Source organism: Patella vulgata, chromosome 4 (assembly GCF_932274485.2).
Source record: "Patella vulgata chromosome 4, xgPatVulg1.2, whole genome shotgun sequence".
NCBI classification, from domain to species: domain Eukaryota; kingdom Metazoa; phylum Mollusca; class Gastropoda; family Patellidae; genus Patella; species Patella vulgata.
The window spans coordinates 12,832,392-12,851,522 of NC_065882.2; the positions used below are offsets into that span (position 1 = coordinate 12,832,392).

At 36.5% G+C, this 19,131-nt stretch overlaps 1 protein-coding gene across 1 annotated transcript; it reads right to left on the minus strand.

Annotated features, from left to right (window-relative positions):
• Positions 1–222: 222 nt before the first annotated feature.
• Positions 223–16,388, minus strand: LOC130012374 (receptor-type tyrosine-protein phosphatase S-like; the record flags this gene model as incomplete). The annotated part of the gene is made up of 15 exons (XM_056100186.1): positions 223–6,513; positions 7,293–7,428; positions 8,261–8,415; positions 8,923–9,048; positions 9,514–9,648; positions 10,087–10,163; positions 10,892–10,985; positions 11,274–11,559; positions 12,059–12,213; positions 12,890–13,009; positions 13,344–13,442; positions 14,531–14,829; positions 15,317–15,432; positions 16,071–16,288; positions 16,341–16,388. Coding segments are annotated over 15 exons (2,133 nt in total), but the record flags the coding sequence as incomplete, so codon positions are not given.
• Between the last annotated feature and the right edge of the window lie 2,743 nt (positions 16,389–19,131).

Sequence of the window (19,131 nt, forward strand, 5' to 3'; positions counted from 1 at the left end):
CGACTAGACAGCTTTCCTTGTCAGCCCCTCCATCCTGCATCACTGACAAGGGAGAACCACGCTGGAAAATCTGGATGAACTTTCTCGGCCAATGCAGGGATCAAACACCCGACATCCAGGCTAGCGAGCCAGTGTCTTACCCACTTAGCTACCGTGATCCCCCGCCGGATAAGGACTGCGCCGGAAAATCAAAATAATCAAAAATGAACAGAGACAAGAATATACATAGAGCATATATACGTTTTATTTAGACATTTATTTGCTGTAATTTTTTGTTTTCATATGATCTGATAACATGTACAAAATACACAAATACACATTCATGCAATAATAATTATATAACTTGAAAAACTGGTAGACAAGTGCTACTTAAGACTAGTGTATCCAGGTCCATTTAAGAAAGGAAAGGAAAATTAAGCCCAATAAAGAATATCAAACGCTATTTTACAAAACAACTGTAGTAACCCAAATTCCACATGTCCTGGCATCCGTGTTCAGATATTTAAAGAAGTTATTATAGAGTCAATAATTAACAACAACAAAACATATCAACTTAAATATTTCAAGGAAGCAGCCATTTTCATTGGTTGAGAGTTAAAAGCTTTAGATCTTAGCCAATGAAAGGTTTGCATTCTTAACATTGTTTAGTTTCTATTTTTGTGGATACCGACCCTGGATTTGCCGATTAACACCAAGTTAGATTCTCTGTACAGTCTTGAAATAAGTCACCTGTCAAGCACAAATTCAGGTTTTGTCAGGTGCAAATTCTCTGTTGTCAGTCATTTTGTTGACACAGATTTGTCAAATATCAGTGTTTCTATTAATCTTTGTAGTACACGCCTGGCACAAAATTAAATATGCCAGGCACTTTTTCAAATGTCCCCGACAGTTTTCAAATTACAACAAAAACAATTTTTTCTATGCCTAGTCTCTGCACAAAACATCCCAAATCCTAAAATGACTATAAATTCGACCTCCAATTAATATCCATATCATGATGCCAGTGTATGTAGAATTGTGGGTAATATTTTAGGCTATATACAACAATCAGTATGTATGACATCTGAGTGTTATAATTCACCAAGTTATTATATTCACAGGAGAGTCTATTTTCAGACCGGTAGGGGAGGTCAGGTGGTTTGATAGGTTGTCAATTCCCACATACACAACAGAACACCACAAGGGTCGGGATTAGTATTTAAACTAGGTGATACTAAACTTAAGCCCCAACCCAGGAATCCCAATAGATGAGTATTCCGTATGTAAACAATCTCTCCAACCGACCTGATCCCCCCCCCCCACCGGCATGAAAATAGACAATACCTATATTCACTAACACAATATCTACTGACTATATTTACACTGTTGGAAATAAATTACTACTTCGAGATAACAATTTAATCACTGTTTCGGTAATGAACAGCAGGTTCCCCCTGCGTTCCGCAGAGCTGACAGGTAAGCCAAGATTAAGCATGATGTGTCTTGTACTTAAGTTGCCGGGGAGACAACCCTTCTATGACTTAATGTAAGGGGGATAACCCATCTACTACTGAATACAGGGGAGATAACTCTTCTCAGATATTTAGGAAGTTCATATGTCCAACAAAAGAATAGTTATAATTAGGTAATAAGTAAAATATCAGAGAATATTTTGAATTTTTCAGTCTCTAAATTTGTTTTTTTAAGTATTTATACTGTGCTCAATAAAAATTAAATTTTTGCCATTTTTTGAAGTTATCATTTCTTGGGTCCATCATGGACCTTATAATACATTATAAGGTCCATGGGTCCATCAAAAGATCATTTTTTTGTATCCATTCATATTCTGTGTACAATTCATCAACGGTGAAAAAAATATTAAAACATTTACTAAGTCCTTGGGCAGTATATACACACATTTAATTTTATACAATTTCACAAGGAAGAAAAAATAACCTTAAATTCAAGTTCTAGAGGTGTAAAATTAACAATTGAAGAATGATATTATGTAGCCATGACCACAAAAGGTCTACAACTGGATTAAACCAAACATTAACTGTCGGCTTATTAAAACAATGGAATTTGATTTATCAAATACATGTCAACATTTCATAGTTTATTTCGGGGTAAGATCAAATCGTATCGTAAACCAGTGGGCTGAATGTTGCATGTCCCATGTCCAATGAAATTTAACTATGCCTGAGCAGTGGTTAACTCTGCATTTTCTCCGCATTATTTAATATTTTAGCACATCAAAGCCAAACGAATTATTAGAACTCCATAGCACAAATGAGACACATAATTTGAGATCATTGCCAAATTGGAAATTATATTTAGTGAATATTCCTACACATATATTTTAAACATATTATTTTCTATGCCATTTTCCTTCATATTTCGATGATAAACTGAAAAGTGTTCTTAATGTACTATTGTTTGTGTTGCAATGACTAACCCAGTCCTAAAATAAAATTATTTAAATTGAATTATTTACATTATAAACTATACACCAAACTAGAAAGAAGAATACAATTGGCCCCTATGAATTCATTCCGGAACTTTTTTTTGTTACAAAAGCTCCATTGTTAAACTATACAGAGATACTAAATATAAATTAAATGTATTTCATTGTCCCCTCAAATCATTTTTGATTCCAATCACCATATACTGAAGTTTCCTAATTCCTGTTCTATACAGTTTAATCAAAAACAAATTGGATTTTCAACAAAACACATCACGTAGGTAAAACGTCTAAACTTCAATTCGTTTTTTTATTTTCAAGAAAAATTGTGCCATCTGTAGGTTGTTATTTCTCCTACAGTTGTGAAGCATATTATTATGTAATGAACAATTATACTACAACATGGGAGTTAACGGGAACAGCTAAAATGTCTATTAGCTGGTTCCTTTTGTTTCTTCCAACCACTGATGATTGTTAAATATATTTCTGTACCCTTTAAGTGCCACAACCCAATCTCCAAAATCTGAACTTGAAAAATTACTCCTGTGCTTTCGAAACCCTGTCATGTGACCCCTAGTTGAAAAACAATCAGCGACAGCTTTTCATAAAGGGGTCACATGCCAAGCTTTCGATAACATGGATGAACATATATTCCAAAATTTCGATCATCCCAAATCGGCCAGCATGTGGCACTGATAGACTTAATATGATACAAAATGAACCGTACTAATATAAACTATGAGATACTGAATAATAAAATGTACAAATTGTTTCGTAAAAAAGTAACACATCAAATATACGCAAATCAAGCACACAGAAAATCTCTCGCCATTCAATTTAGTGACAAATATCTTGATAAATACTAAATAAATAGGCTTCATCCGCCAGCTGTTGTGTTGCTAAAATGTACATGTATTCGTTTATGAAAACAAATCGAAAATAATTTGAAGTTTCGTTACAAGTTAGGTATTTCAACTGTACTAAAATCAAATCATTTTATCTTTTAATTATGAAAACAAATGACAAATAATTTAGATATCTCAACTCTATTTAAATTCAAGCCATTTTAACTCTAAACCTCTTGTCTCATAACTGTTTCTGACGAGATTCTAACAAAATATAATTTTAAAAGGGACAAAAAGTAATTTTATTCGTTTGATTTAAGTAATTAATTATTACAACTTAACGATGTTATGTTATTAAGTAGTCACAAGTGTATCAAAACTTTGGTTTTAACAATTTAATTATAAAATGATGTTCTTTAAGATCTTATGAATGTTTAACATGATGATTAAAACGAAGATTTTCTTTTAACTATGGAACAAGTACAAGGCAAGAATCAAAAAGGCTTTTAAACACAACCTTTATTTTAAAATTGACGAATAAACCTTGATTAATCTTCGACATTAAATACACCAATATAAATGATGAAGGTACCTGTACGATCCATAATATACGTTTTGATTCCGTTTCCATGGTAATTTGGTAAGCACTACATGAAAGTAACAAATGAGCACGAGTGAGATAAAGAGAAGAGAAATCCTCTTTTACAATGACGACGAGATGAATGTACATTTAGATGACGATGTAGTAATTGGAGTTTTAATTTCATATTGTAAATTTATCAAAACTGCAACGTAGTAGTACAATGTTTAATAACCATTTTTTTTTTTCAATAGCAAATTTTCATTGATATTGTAAGGGGTTTTTCAATTTTAAACTAAAATAAATATTCAGATTGTCATCTTTCTAGTATTTATGGATAATAAGCCTGGAAATAAATTTACCCAACACTTAAAACAACTGGCTTTTGTTAGGCAAAATCTCTCCGGTGCCTGTCTTTTAGGTACAACTTTAAAATCTATATTATTAATAAACATCAGGCTGAATTCAACTGAGGCAGGTCTTTTGTCATTATAATTTCATTTATTTTCAGGCCTGATGAGACCGACTATTTCTAGGCCTGACAAGACCATTTACTTCCAGGCCTGACAAGACCGACTATTTCCAACCCTGACAAGACCATTTACTTCCAGGCCTGACAAGACTGACTATTTCCAGCCTTGACAAGACCATTTACTTCCAGGCCTGACAAGACCAACTATTTCTAAGCCTGACAAGACCATTTACTTCCAGGCCTGACAAGACCGACTATTTCCAGGGCTGACAAGACCATTTACTTCCAGGCCTGACAAGACCGACTATTCCCAGCCCTGACAAGACCATCTATTTCCAGCCCTGACAAGACCATTTATTTTCAGCCCTGAAAAGACCAACTGTTTCTAGCCCTGACAAGACCAACTGTTTCCAGCCCTGACAAGACTATTTATTTCCAGCCCAGAAAAGACCAACTATTTCTAGCCCTGACAAGACCATTTATTTCCAGGCCTAATAAGACATACTATTTATTTCCAAGCCTGACAGACACGCTATTTATTTGTCGCTAAATCAAATAGAACGTGGGAAACATATATTAATTTCCATTTCATCTTTTACTGAGTTTAAAACTCTTCACATCAGATATAAATATAAATTTCAGATTTTAAATCTGAATACAGAGAAAAAACGTACAAAACTTTTTTGTAAAATTTAAAATTGAACAATTAAAATTATTAAACTGCAAAATTTCGAATTAAGAACTGGATTCATAATCTCACGAACCACTGAAAAAGTCAACGAATGAATTAACAAGGAAATGCAACATTAGAAAACAGATGAAAAGTCAACAATGGAAATATAGAACCACAAGTATGCATTGAAAAAAAAAAAAAAAAAAAAATATTGAAAAAAAATGATGAAAAATGCATCTAACATTACGAGCTACGATTAAAACAATATTTTCAGATTCATGCAAAAATTCTCTTAAAGTTTGATTCATTTCATTTCAGCACAATGAACGATCCCCTTATACGGAGTCTAAATACACAGATTAGATTATGGTATATCATATATGTATATATATATATATATATTTATATTATAGTAACGTATCTTATAATACAACATTTTAATTCTATTCATTTTAAAGTCTTTATACAAATTCCACTTTCCGTCTGCAACGACTGCCCACGAATTCACATTCTCACTTTATATAATATCTTGTCCCGCTGTTCCGTTTTTTTGTTTCGTCTTCTATTTTTGTGAGCATTTTAATTGGATGATGTAAATGATGACTATAAATTATCTGATTTTGATTATGATGTTGTAAGTACGGAGTTCTAAGTTGGCGTGTTGGGAAAATATTTAGACGTATGCAAAGTTGCAATAAGCTTCCATGGCATTATCTTATGATGTAAATGCCTTTTGACGTATGCACAATTTAATTAAATCCATTTAACGGCATAAGTAAGTCTTTTTCAATTTGAAATCTTCTTTACACACAGCACAGATCTAATATATATTCACGTTGATGACGTTACGTCTTTTCGTCAATGATTAATTAGCGTAACTTTGTGAAAATTCCCTGTATTTTGACGATGTACAATTAAAACATAACGATGACAAAAGAAAGAACAACATCATCTACATACGCCAAAAATTTGATTCAAATCACACCTTGATAAATACGAAACCTCAACATATATAGCTCCTTAAAATATTGAGCGCACATTTTTCTCTCTTCACGCCAAAAATATGGTCGTTGCAATAATACCATGAGCCAAGATTAAACACATTGTGTAGTAATTTCAATTCAATGAAAATAATGGAAGAAGACGCTGATCAGAGCCCTCTGGTGGCGGTAAACAAATACAATCAAGTCAGATAACTCTGTCATTACTTCAACAGTCAATGTTATGTAATTTGGAAATTTTATCCCATCATCAAGTCACAATTATCATCACTTCTAAAGCTATCGTGTTCTTTACGGAGGAAACAACCTTGCGTCAAGACAAGACGTCAAAATACGATTTAGTCCAAGGTTAATTGTCAGTTTCACACGCAAAGCAACTTTTATAAAAAGTCTTTAAACGGAGAGCCGACTAGAAAATAACATTCTTAAATCCTCAATTTGCATAATGGTCGAACGAGCCAAGATATTCCAGAGCCGCTCGATAACAAAATTGATACTGATCCTGAAAATAGACAAACAAAAAAATTTAAGATTTACATAAAAGGAAAAGGGAATTAATATGTATTGTGAACTGTACAGAGAGAGAGAGATAGAGAGAGGGAGGGAGGTTTAACCACTCCTCGACACAAACTAGGTAAGTTCAATTTTATTTGAATAATTCGCTTGCACGTAGGGGTCTTTAGCAGTGGAAGGAAACCTGAAGAAAACCCACAAGGTTGGACAGGCGACCCTACTCCTTGTCACGTACAACCAGGGAATTGAAACCACGCCAGTTAACTCAATGACAAACAGACAGACATGTTTATTTAATATTAAAAATACATTATGTAATTAAGATTTAGATAAAGAACTGGCCACTCTTGCTATTGCATTCCAAAAATAGATAATGCAAAATGAATATATTGAAAATTTCATTCAAATTACTTTATTCTGAGCGAAGTAATCACAGTTTGTAATTTTGACAAGATGTGTGCATTGATTGTTTATTATCGTACCCACAGGGCTGGTTATTCAAGTCTTAGCCTCGCTTCTCCAATTTTAAATTAAATCATTAATTGGCCGAACCATTCTAATCTACTTAAAATCGGAGTCATCCGATGGCATCAAGAGTTTATTATGGTCTTGAATAATGAATAATTTATGTAACAATTTAAGTGTAAAGACCAGCTAGAGGCAGATTGACCTTTTGAATAATGCCTCTTTAATATTGTTCTGCATCAACCAGGCTAATTCCATTTTTCAAGGGTTCTTTTATGCTAATGAAAACGAAATGAAACATACCTCTGTCTGTACCATGGCTGGTCTCTGTGTTCGTAACATCTTGACCGTCTGGAACATATCGACTACTCCCTCATACCTCATCCTCTCTAAAACAATACTGAGTGTAATAAATCCACCAGTTCTACCCACACCAGCACTGAAAAATAAATAAACAAATTATTACATGCTAATCAAAATCAGACACCGTTCCTTTGCCACACCTTTCATACAATACCACTGCACTGGTCAGAAGCATCTTTGGGTAACTTTCCCTCCCAACATCAGGATCGAATTCATGACCTGCTGGTAAGTGAGCAGGTGCTCTACACACTGAGACACCATGACTCCCTAATTCTCTCAACTATCATACAGACTAAAGATACTAAAATATATCCACTGCTGACATTACCCCTACTGCAAGTGTATCTAACAAGGGTTAGGGGTAGGGTTGGTTGCACAGTTAACAGAGCCACCACGACTCCCTAATTCTCTCAACTGTCAGGTAGACTATAGATACTAGAATATATCCACCGCGGACATCACCCCTATTGCATGTGTATTTAACAAGGGTTAGGGGTAGGGTTGGTTGCACAGTCAACCTTAGGAATCAATGGACATTATAACAAGTACCACCGTAGTATGGACCAGAAACTGAGTGGATGAATGCTAATTGTAGGGTTAGGGTTAGTATTCCCCAAAATAAATATATATATAGCAACCATTGTGGACTCCGGAAATTCACGAACCTCCCCAACCGGACTACAATAAGTATCTCCCACCTGAGTGAAGTCATCGTGTAGCCATCTTGGAATTGTGACATCATATCAAAAATCAAAGTTATCAATCAATGCACAATTGTCCAAGGAACAAGTATGCCAATTTTCATGTCGATCGTACATGAATTTGCGGAAGCCTTTGGATTTTTCAAAGAGCAATGCCCAACAACGCCCAAGAACAACAATGCGCCCCAAACTGTCCAGTTATCTCACCTGCAATGTACAGTAATTGGACCCTCCTGACCAAACTGTTCCTTTGTTTTATGAACCTGACCAATGAAATCAATGAAACCTTCACCAGATTTTGGCACGCCCTGTTCTGGCCAATCGGTGAACTGGAACTGTCGTATAGTACGAGACTGACCATCCTGAAGAGAAAAAACATATTTTAAAACTTTTCATAAATTATTTAAATGGGTTTTGAAAATAATGCACATTATGGCATGTTCGTTATGGCATGTTCGTTATGGCATGTTCGTTACTGCCTAAACTTTGCTGACTTTCTGTATAGCATTTGATGGTCCTGCTATTGAAGTCTTTTAGTCTGAAATGATGTAATGGGGTTAAATGCTTAATCTTTATGGAATTCCAACTGCCATATATGGATGCCAATGTGTACACATGGTGACCTCAGTTTGCCCCAAACACATGAGAAATGTAGAATATAACAAATCATGGAAGGGAGATAACTGTTTATGATCCCATTCCAATTGAAATGAAATAGGGTTTATTGTTCTACTTTCATTCACCAACCAGGCTGCATCGCTTCAACTGAAAAGAACGCCTAGACGCTGTTCTTTTGCCAGGCACCTCTGTCCTGCATCACTTCTATTGAAAAAGAACTCCTTTCTAAATATTAAATAATGAAATCTTACCCTTGCGTCTGTGACTTTGAATTCCCGTAATATATATTGTGGCATGTTGTACTCTGTCATTGGATCCACAACAAAATACTGATAGCGTGCTGATCTCTCACTCGGCCAATATTGATGACATTTTTCCTACAGAAGAAACAACATTTTAAACCTCTTACCACTGTCCCACTTCTGACTAGGTAACACCTAATTATTTGTCAGCCAAATGGGTTTGGAAAAAAGTTTATTTCTAGTGTAGTTGCGATTTTAAAGCCCTTATCACAGCCCACTTCTGACCAGGTAATCTTCAAATTATTCTTGGTCTAGTTGCCTTTTTAAAGCCCTTTTTAAAGCCCTTACCACAGCCTAACTTCTGACTATGCAACACCTTACTTGTCAGCCCAATGTTTTAAAAAATTTGATTCTTCTTGGTCTAGTTGCAATAACTAGGCAACACCCTACTTTTCAGCCCATCGGGTTTAAAAAACTCGACTAATCTTGGTCTAGTTGCGACTAGGCAACAATTTATGCGATGGGGTTGAAAATCTTGAGATTCTTTTCACAGTTCAACTAAATTTTAGAAGATAATGGAATAAAAAAACTTGTACTTACTCTACCCATTTCTCTAAGTTTTGTCAACATAACAATAATTGTTGAATTATGTTCCCACAACATTCTCCAGAAATCTTCTGTAGTTTCCGCTAAAGGACCTTGAGTAGCTACATAAGCTTTCCTATACCTGTAACCCTGCAAACAAAAACAAAACAAAATTCAAATATTAATACAAATTATCACAGAAGCTGATACAAACTTTCCTGGAATAAAATGACACTAACTATCTACAGCGATCAAAAAACAGACCTAAAATATAATCATTTCGATTTCTGAGGAGTAAATGAATTTCAGGAATACTCCAGTCCTCCCCTCCACTTCACTATTTCTCCATCCCCCAACTTGACAAATACTCCAGCCCCCATTTCACTAATTCTCAAGCCCCTCCACTAATTCTGATGGCCTAACTTCACGAATACTCCAGCCTCTATGGCATTATTTTGCCAGCCCCAAGTTGACTAATACTTCAGCATCTCTGCTAATCCTCCAGCCCTCCATTTCACTAATATTCCAGTCCCAACTTAACAAATACTCCAGCCACCATTTCACTACTTAAATTTTAACTTAACTTACATCTATAAAACTTGCATTGATATAATCTGAGCCGTCGACACCTCGAATAGGCTGCAGACAGACACGTGTTGATTCATCTGTAACACAATATATTACAATATATTAACACTTACACAAAATAAACAAATAAAACCTTCTCTTTTTATTCAAATTCCAACTGTCAAGTTTTCTTTAAATGCACTCCAATATGTTTTAAGGTCTCATCCAAACAACTAGACACATTTTGAATAGGCACAAATATCAGTCCAGGACATTTGAATTAAGAGGCCAGTGCCCTATCACTCGACTCCCCATATCATAGAAAATAATTTAACAGTCAAAGTGTCTGGATTACATTCGTCTCTATATGGAAAAACACATGTGAACAAAAAAAACCTGGAGTGTCCAGTGAAACTGTTTTTATGCTGGGTGAGAATCATCGACACACAATGTTCGTGAATCATGTGAACCTGGAGTGTCCAGTGACACTGTTTTTATGCTGGGGGAGAATCATTGACACACAATGTTCGTGAATCATGTGAACGTTGATAAAATGCCATTAACAACAACGACTGGGCTAATGAAGACGGGCATATGCCATACAGCGTGCTATGAGGGAAATTTTGCTACGGACAGCAGCGCTTCAGCCTACTTTTCATCAAATTCCAACTGCTAAGGGATCTTTTACATGCACTCCAGTGTGTACATGGAACTTTGTTTTTTATTGTCCAATCTGAATGACTAGACAGCTGTCCTTGTTAGGCCCTTTGTCCTGCACACTGACAAAGGGAAACCACGCCGGAAAATCAAAACCAAAAATACTCACATGGTAAAATATTCACCAATCTATTCTTAAATTTATTAGCTGGAAGATTGGCACTTACAAATCTGTTTGGACTTGCTTTCATGTTAGCTAAACGCTGCAAAATAGGAATTATAATAAGACATTAAAACAATCTTGGCCCATATAATCAAAATAACATTTATAGATTACACTTGCTTTTTACTAATGTCGGCGAATTTTCAATTCATAACATCATTTGAATGGATCCATTTTTTAACCGATATTCTTGCTCAAGATTTAACTTTCAAAACCTTGTACTTTGAATCGGATTCAAAATCCCTCAAATGATGATCAGCGCCTTCAAAATGGTTTGTGAATAAAGGCGATGTTATTAACGATAATTAAATATATAGATCAATCTTACCTTGAATTCTAATTCCATACCAGTGACTGTTTCACCTGGTTCGGGTTGTGTCAATTTCTGAATATGAGCAGCGAGATTTCGTGCTGGTACCTCCGTATTACCACACTGAACGGCTTCCAGCAACGCATCGTGAATAAAGATGTACTGATCTTCGGTCTGAACCATGTAGTTCCTCTGAGCGCGTAAACAGGTCACATGACCATAAATATCAACAGTCTTTTCGTGCTTAATTCGCTCCAACATGGCGTCTATTACAATAAATGCTCCAGTTCTACCAACACCAGCACTAAAACATAATAATAATAATAAATTTTCTATTTCATTTATATGATTGTTTTGGGTATTTTATGAGGGCTCAGGGGCGGATCCAGGATTTTCAGAAAGGGGGGCGTGCTGCCACCACTTAGGAGTGTGCAGCCCGGCCCTCAGTAGGCGGACTGACAGGCAATCAACCAAGTCATCAACCGGCTCCGTTTCGGAATGACAGAACAAGCGGACACATGGATGTGATCCAACAACAGAGATCTCACGATCAAATTGGTAATGCACAAAAAAAGATCCCATGGTAGTTGTAGTTTGAGAAATAAGAGCTGGCTTTAACGACGCTGTTGAGCAAAATTTCCCTTATCACAGCACGCTGAATGATGTATACTCATCTTATTTGTCAAGCTACAGCAGAAAATTAGGGAGTTTAAAACACATAGATAGACATTCCCACTTCATTTCATTTTCTTGTAATATCAATTATTAATATTGAGAGGATTTGATAAATTTGAGATTTGTACCTGCAGTGAACAATCATAGGACCAGCATCAGGAGGATTACTACATTTAACTCGTCTCATAAACATTAGTAGAGGTGTTGGATGGTCTGGTACACCATGATCTGGCCAGGCTGTAAACTGATACTGTCGTACTTCTCTCTTCTCAGGACAACCATACTAAAAAAACATATAATAATAATAATAATAATGTACAACAAACTTGGTTTTGGCATAAAGAGAGAGAGAAATGGAGTTTAATGTCCATTCAACACAGAATAGGTCATTTCAGGACTAACATATGCACATATGGGGTTTCTAGCTGTGGGAGGAAACCAAAGAACCTGGAAGAAAAAACCTGTTGAGGTTAGACAGGCGTCCCTACACCTTGCCACACACAAGCAGGGAATCAAAACCACCCCACTTGACTCAATGACAGACCTTGTGATCTAACGTGCACACGTTAACCATTCAGCCACCCAACCCCCTAGAAACAAAATAATTTTATTTTACAGAAACAATAGGTACGATTCAAAAATATTGCAATTGCTGAAGTTTAAACTGTTGGAATTTCTAAATTAATATGCATAATCATCAATTACAGTGTAGTATGATTAAGACTTATTGCCAATCATTATCCCAATATGTTCTAAAGTGGTTATCTCCCTTTAGTCCCCATCTGCAATATATCAATAATCTCATTGACAACATGCCGATATCCTCTTATACATAATCCTGCTATGGTGTTGTCTCTGTTTGGAATATAATAATACGCTCCTTGGTGCCATGGCAACATGCTGTTATACAGAATCCTGGTGTGGTAACGTCCCCATCTGCGATATAATACTAATCTTACCCTAGATAGATGGAACGTCCTCATTGTGTATGTTGATAGTTCCGTAACATCCACTAACTGGGTGTGCATCAAACCATATGTCTCGGTTCCACGTGACGGCCAATATTGATCACATTTTATCTGAAAAATAAAACAAATGAAATGAAATGGGGTTTAACGTCCTACTGGCCTGCTCTGACTGGGCTAATGAAGACGGGCCGGGCAGCAGCACTATGGCCTACTCTTATATCCAATTCCAACTGTCAAAAGGTCTTTTACGTGCACGCCAATGTGTACACAGGACCTCGATTTTTTCGTCCCATCCTACTGACTACACAGCTATCTTTGTCAGGCCCTCTGTCCTGCACCACTGACAAGGGGAAACCACGTCAAAAAAGTGTGCTAATGAAGATCAGTATACACAATGAAGTTTAGTCACATTGCTATTAGATTTTAAAATAAATAGAAAACTTACCCTCGATCTTTCCTCTAACTTGGTCATCATGACAACAGTAGCAGATCGTTGTTCCCAGACCATTCTCCAAAAATCACCAAATGTTTCTGGTAATGGACCCTTTAATAAAACATCACATATATTAATTAACTTCATTTCTGTAACAAAACATACAATGGTTCTTTTACGTACACGCTAATGTTTTTCACAGGACTCGGTTTTTTCATGTGCTCCGAACAACTAGGCACTGTCTCCTGCCAGGCCCTCTCTGTCCTGTACCTCTGACAAAGGGGGAAACCCAGGCTGGGAAATTTTGAGGAATTTTCTCAGACAATGCCAGGCCCTCTCCGTCCTGTACCTCTGACATATGGAGAAATGCCAGCGCCTTAACTACTGAGGCATGGTGGTTTACATTAAATATGACAAATCTTAAATATTGTGACACTATCGGGACAATGGAAACTGAATTGACTGAGACAATTACTTTCTTACAGATTGACCCGAGTTACTTTATTACAGGTTGACCCGAGTTACTTTATTACAGGTTGACCCTAGTTACTTTATTACAGGTTGACCCTAGTTACTTTATTACAGGTTGACCCTAGTTACTTTATTACAGGTTGACCCTAGTTACTTTATTACAGGTTGACCCTAGTTACTTTATTACAGGTTGACCCTAGTTACTTTATTACAGGTTGACACTAGGTACTTTATTACAGGTTGACACTAGGTACTTTATTACAGGTTGACACTAGGTATTTTATTAGCAATAGCTGTAACAGGTGCCTACGTTATAAAAGAAGAGAAATAGGTTTAACGTCCATCAAATACAAACTAGATCATTTCGGGACTAACATATGGTTCAATTTTATTCCAATAATTCACTTGCTCATAAAGAATATTTAGCAGTTGGAGGAAACTGGAGTATGCAGAGAAAACCCACGAAGTTGGACAGGCAACCTTACACTTTGTCACGTATGACCGGAGAATCGAAACCACGCCAGTTGACTGAAAGACAGACCTTATGATACAGCGAGCACAGGCTAACCATTCTGCCATCCAGCCTCACCCCCCCCCCCATAAATAAACCACGCCAGTTGACTGAAAGACAGACCTTATGATACAGCGAGCACAGGCTAACCATTCTGCCATCCAGCCTCACCCCCCCCCCCCATAAATAAAGATATTTAGATTATAATTCATCTCACCTGTGTAGCAATGTAAGCGTTCTGTTTTCTGTAACCATCCATATAATTACCGTTAATGTAATCACTTCCAGGTACGCCATCTATCGGCTGTAGAATAACACGTGAATGATCGTAAGCGATAACGTTGGCATAACGATTCTTGGGTTTATTAACCTCCAGATTAGAGTTATCCCAGGTGAATTGTTGTCCAGGTTCAATCGATTCATATTCGTGAGAGAATTTCAAGTTGTCGTTGTTTTTAAGGTTATCGATATGCTCGGCTAATCTCTCAATGGGTATCGGTGGATGGCTGATCATACCTGTGAATAAAGCATACAATGTGATAAATGAGAGAGAGAGAGAGAGAGAGAGAGAGAGAGATAGAGAGAGAGAGAGAGAGAGGGGGGAGGAAATTATCTGAGCTAAACTTGTTTTCAATGGTCTAAAACAATTTGTAAGAGAGTAAAGATCATAAAGTCATAAAGAAGTACGGCAGGGTTTAAATCCATAAAAATTTAAATCAGAGGAAATGGGGTTTAACGTCACCTCAAAACAAACTAGCTCATTGCGGGACTAACATATGGTTCAATAATTCGCTAGTGTGTAGGGGTCTTTAGCAGTGGGAGGAAACCAGAGAATCTAGAGAAAACTCACAAGGTTGGACAAGTGACCCTACTCTTTGTCACATACAAGCATCTAAACCATGCTACTTCACTCAATGACAGATCTTATGATCAAAAGTGTATTCAGTTACCCTAAACCCCTTTTATTCTAATTAGAATTAGCTTGATGTAAGAGCTGACTCACCAGGTGTTTGGTAATGTTGTCTGCGCATCTCAATTGGATCAACCAAAAACGGTGGAGCGTCAATTAATACCTTTGATTCTGGTTCCAACATGGCTCCTTTGGATTTACCTTTTTTCCTGCAACAAGAAATGAAAAGAAATGAAATGAGGTTTAATGTCCTAATTTCCTGTCTGGCCCTCCCTCCTGTTAACGCAGGTTATATCTTTCTTATCCTAAATTCATCAAATAACTCAAACAAACGTGTGAAGCATTGCTTCATTTTAATCCTATACAGAAACGCTGCTAAATGAGCAGAAATATTGTCTCAGAGCTTCTGATATAAAACAAATTCTGGTGTAATCCCTCAAAACCTTATGCCAAACTGGACGTCAGTACCTAAGACCCCCCACACCCTTGCTCAAATTCTGGTGTAATCCCTCAAGACCTCACGCCAAACTTAACGTCTCTACCTCAGATCCCCCACACCCCTGCTCAAATTCTGGAGTAATCCCTCAAGACCTCTGTATTTCAGGTCCCCCCCCCCCCCAACACTCCCCCATTGCCTTGCTCAGATTCTGGTGTAATCCCTCAAGACCTCACACCAAACTCTACGTCTGTACCTCAGACCTCCCCACCCTCTGCTCAAATTCTGATGTAATCCCCCAAGACCTCACGCCAAACTTTACATCTGTAGATCAGACCCCCCACCCCACAATTACACCCCCTGCTCAAATACGTGTACACACCTCCCTGTGAGATTTTTAGTCACACCTACCTGAACATGAAGAATATAATCAGGGCACAGATGAGTATGAGGAAAACTCCTCCAGCACAGGCCGGGGCTACGATCAACAACAGAGTATTCTCGCTGTTACTTTCAACAGCTCCCTGATTTTGATTGTTATTCGCGTTACCATCTATAAATGGTGGATAAGCCCCATCTCCCTCACCAAGACTGAGTATATCAGAATAAGGGCTAGATGTGTATAACCGCTGAAAAAAACAAAAAACCAAAACAAAACATGTAGATTATTCAGTATTCTTCTTTTTCAAAATCTGTGGTCATCTTGAGAGAGGAAGATAGAGAAATGGGGTTTAACGTTCAACGTGCACTCAACACAAACTAGGTCATTTCGGGACTTACACATGGTTCAATTTTATTCCAATAATTCGCTTGTGCGTAGGGGTCTTAAGCAGTCGGAGGAAACTGTAGGACCCAGAGATCAACCTCGAGTGCCATCAAGAGTGCGAATCTTTATCAAGCAACAATCAGCTGAATATGTCTCCTCATAATTTCCATATTTTATTTTATATAATTTTCCTTTTTTACCAGTAAAACAGGTAAGTCAACCGTTAACTAAAAACTTACAGGATCAACAGAATAGGCTCGTAAAAACACTCGATATTTTGTGTCAGGATCTAATGGTCGGTTGAAGAAAGAACCATATTCTTGTCCATTTCCCAAATCAAATTCATTTGGTAGGGCATCGGAATCAAATCGTGCAGCAATATAAGGGTTTGAGGCTGGACGTTCAACACTCTCTTTATCCTTGATTAACTACAAATAAAAGTCATAAAATGTTATTTTTAAATATAAAAAGAAATAGAACTGGGGTTTAACGTACTACTTTTTGTACACCAACGGGATAATGAAATGAAATGGGGTTGAACGTAATAATGTTCTGCTTTGATTGGGCTAATGAAGACGGCCAGACTAATGAAGACGGGCATTCACCAAGCCAAACAATTTTTACTTTAAGTTCAACGGGTTAACCTAATAAATGTTCTAAAACATTTATAATTCAAGTTCAAAAGGTTAAGAAAAAAAAATAACATTCAATACATTATCCTTCAAGTTCAAAGGGTTAATACACAAATCATCCAAAACATTTATCCTTCAAGTTTAAAGGGTTAACAAAGAAATTCATCCAAAGCATAAACATTTATCCTTCAAGTACAAAGGGTTAATAAAATAATTTATCCATAACATTTATCCCTCAATACGAAGGGATAATTAAAAGATAGGTTGCCAGGCAACGAAACAAGAGTTTTTGCATATTTTTACTTTTTTCGGGAAAGAAACATTTATAATTAAAATCTGATTAAGAGTAACAACTCATTAGAATTTGTTTGGTTTTTATCAAGTTCTGCCCCATGCTAACGTTTAGTATACAAAACTTTTAACATCATGGATTAAGCTGTTCACGTCATAAAAATTCATTGAAAATTAATATACTTGTTCGTCTCAAGGCCTTAAACTCGATCGGATGATAACTTTAGCCTCTAGAGCGTCACAAGATTTTTCAAAGTGATCAAGGGCCATAACTTTCGCAGTAATTATCGGAAATCGTTGAAAATCAATAGGCTTCTTCGTCTCATCACCTTAAACACTGTGTATAAATTTAAACTCAATCGGATATTAACTTTAGCCTCTAGAGCATCCACAAGATTTTTTGAAGTGATCAAGGGCCATAACTCTGGCAGTAATTATCAGAAATCGCTGAAAACCAATAGGCTTCATCATCCTATGACCTTAAACACTGTGTATAAATTTAATGTCAATCGGATATTAACTTTAGCCTCTAGAGCGTCCACAAGATTTTGTGAAGTGATCAAGGGCCATAACTGTGGCAGTAATTATCGGAAATCGTTGAAAATCAATAGGTTTCTTCGTCTCATGACCTTAAACATTGTGTATAAATTTAAAGTCAATCGGATATCAACTTTGGCCTTTAAAGCATCCACAAGATTTTTGGAAGTGATCAAGTGATCTGGCAGTAATTATCGGAAATCGCTGAAAATCAATAGTCTTCTGCGTCTCATGACCTTAAACACTGGGTATAAATTTAAAGTCCATCGGATATTAACTTTGGCCTTTAGAGCGTCCACAAGATTTTTTGAAGTGATCAAGGGCCATAACTCTGGCAGTAAATATCGGAAATCGTTGAAAATCAATAGGCTTCTTCGTCTCATCACCTTAAACACTGTGTATAAATTTAAGGTCAATTGGATATTAACTTTGCCCTCTAGAGAGTCCACAAGATTTTTCAAAGTGATCAAGGGCCATAACTCTGGCAGTAATTATTGGAAATCACTGAAAATCAATAGGCTTCTTCGTCTCAAGACCTTAAACACTGTGTATAAATTTAAAGTCAATCAGATATTAACTTTAGCCTCTAGAGCGTCCACAAGCAATTGTGGACGCCGGACAGCCGGACGGACAGGGGCGACGACAATATACGACCACATTTCAATGTGGGCGTATAAAAAGGGTTCATGATCAAATGGTTAACAAACAAATTCATCCAGAAAGTTGTTATTTACTAACCATATCCATTGAGAAATCTGCAGGATATTTGGAGTTGGAGTGTTGTTTCGGTACAACAGCTAGAATATAATGACTGAGTGGACCATTCTTCTCCGATGCTGAAAACAACTGCAACGTTATCACACCGCCACGCACACCAATCACTTCAGGGTATCGGACATCTGGTGGGGCTAAAAAAAAAAAGACATTATTTTATTTAGTAGTTATATGTTCAAAATATAAATTAAATGGGTTTTAAAATCCTACTTAATGGGGCATTATGTAAGATTTAGATAAAAAGCTGGACGTTCTCGCTATAATATTTCAAAAATAGATAATGCGAAATGAATATATTGAAAATTTCATTCAAATTACTTTATTTTGAGCAAAGTTATCAATGGTTGTAGTTTTGACAAGATGTGTGCACTGATCATAACCACCATACTGGTCATTCGAGTTTTAGCCTTGCGTCTCCAATTTCAAATCAAATAATTAAATGGCCAAACCGTTCTAATCATGTTAATAAATG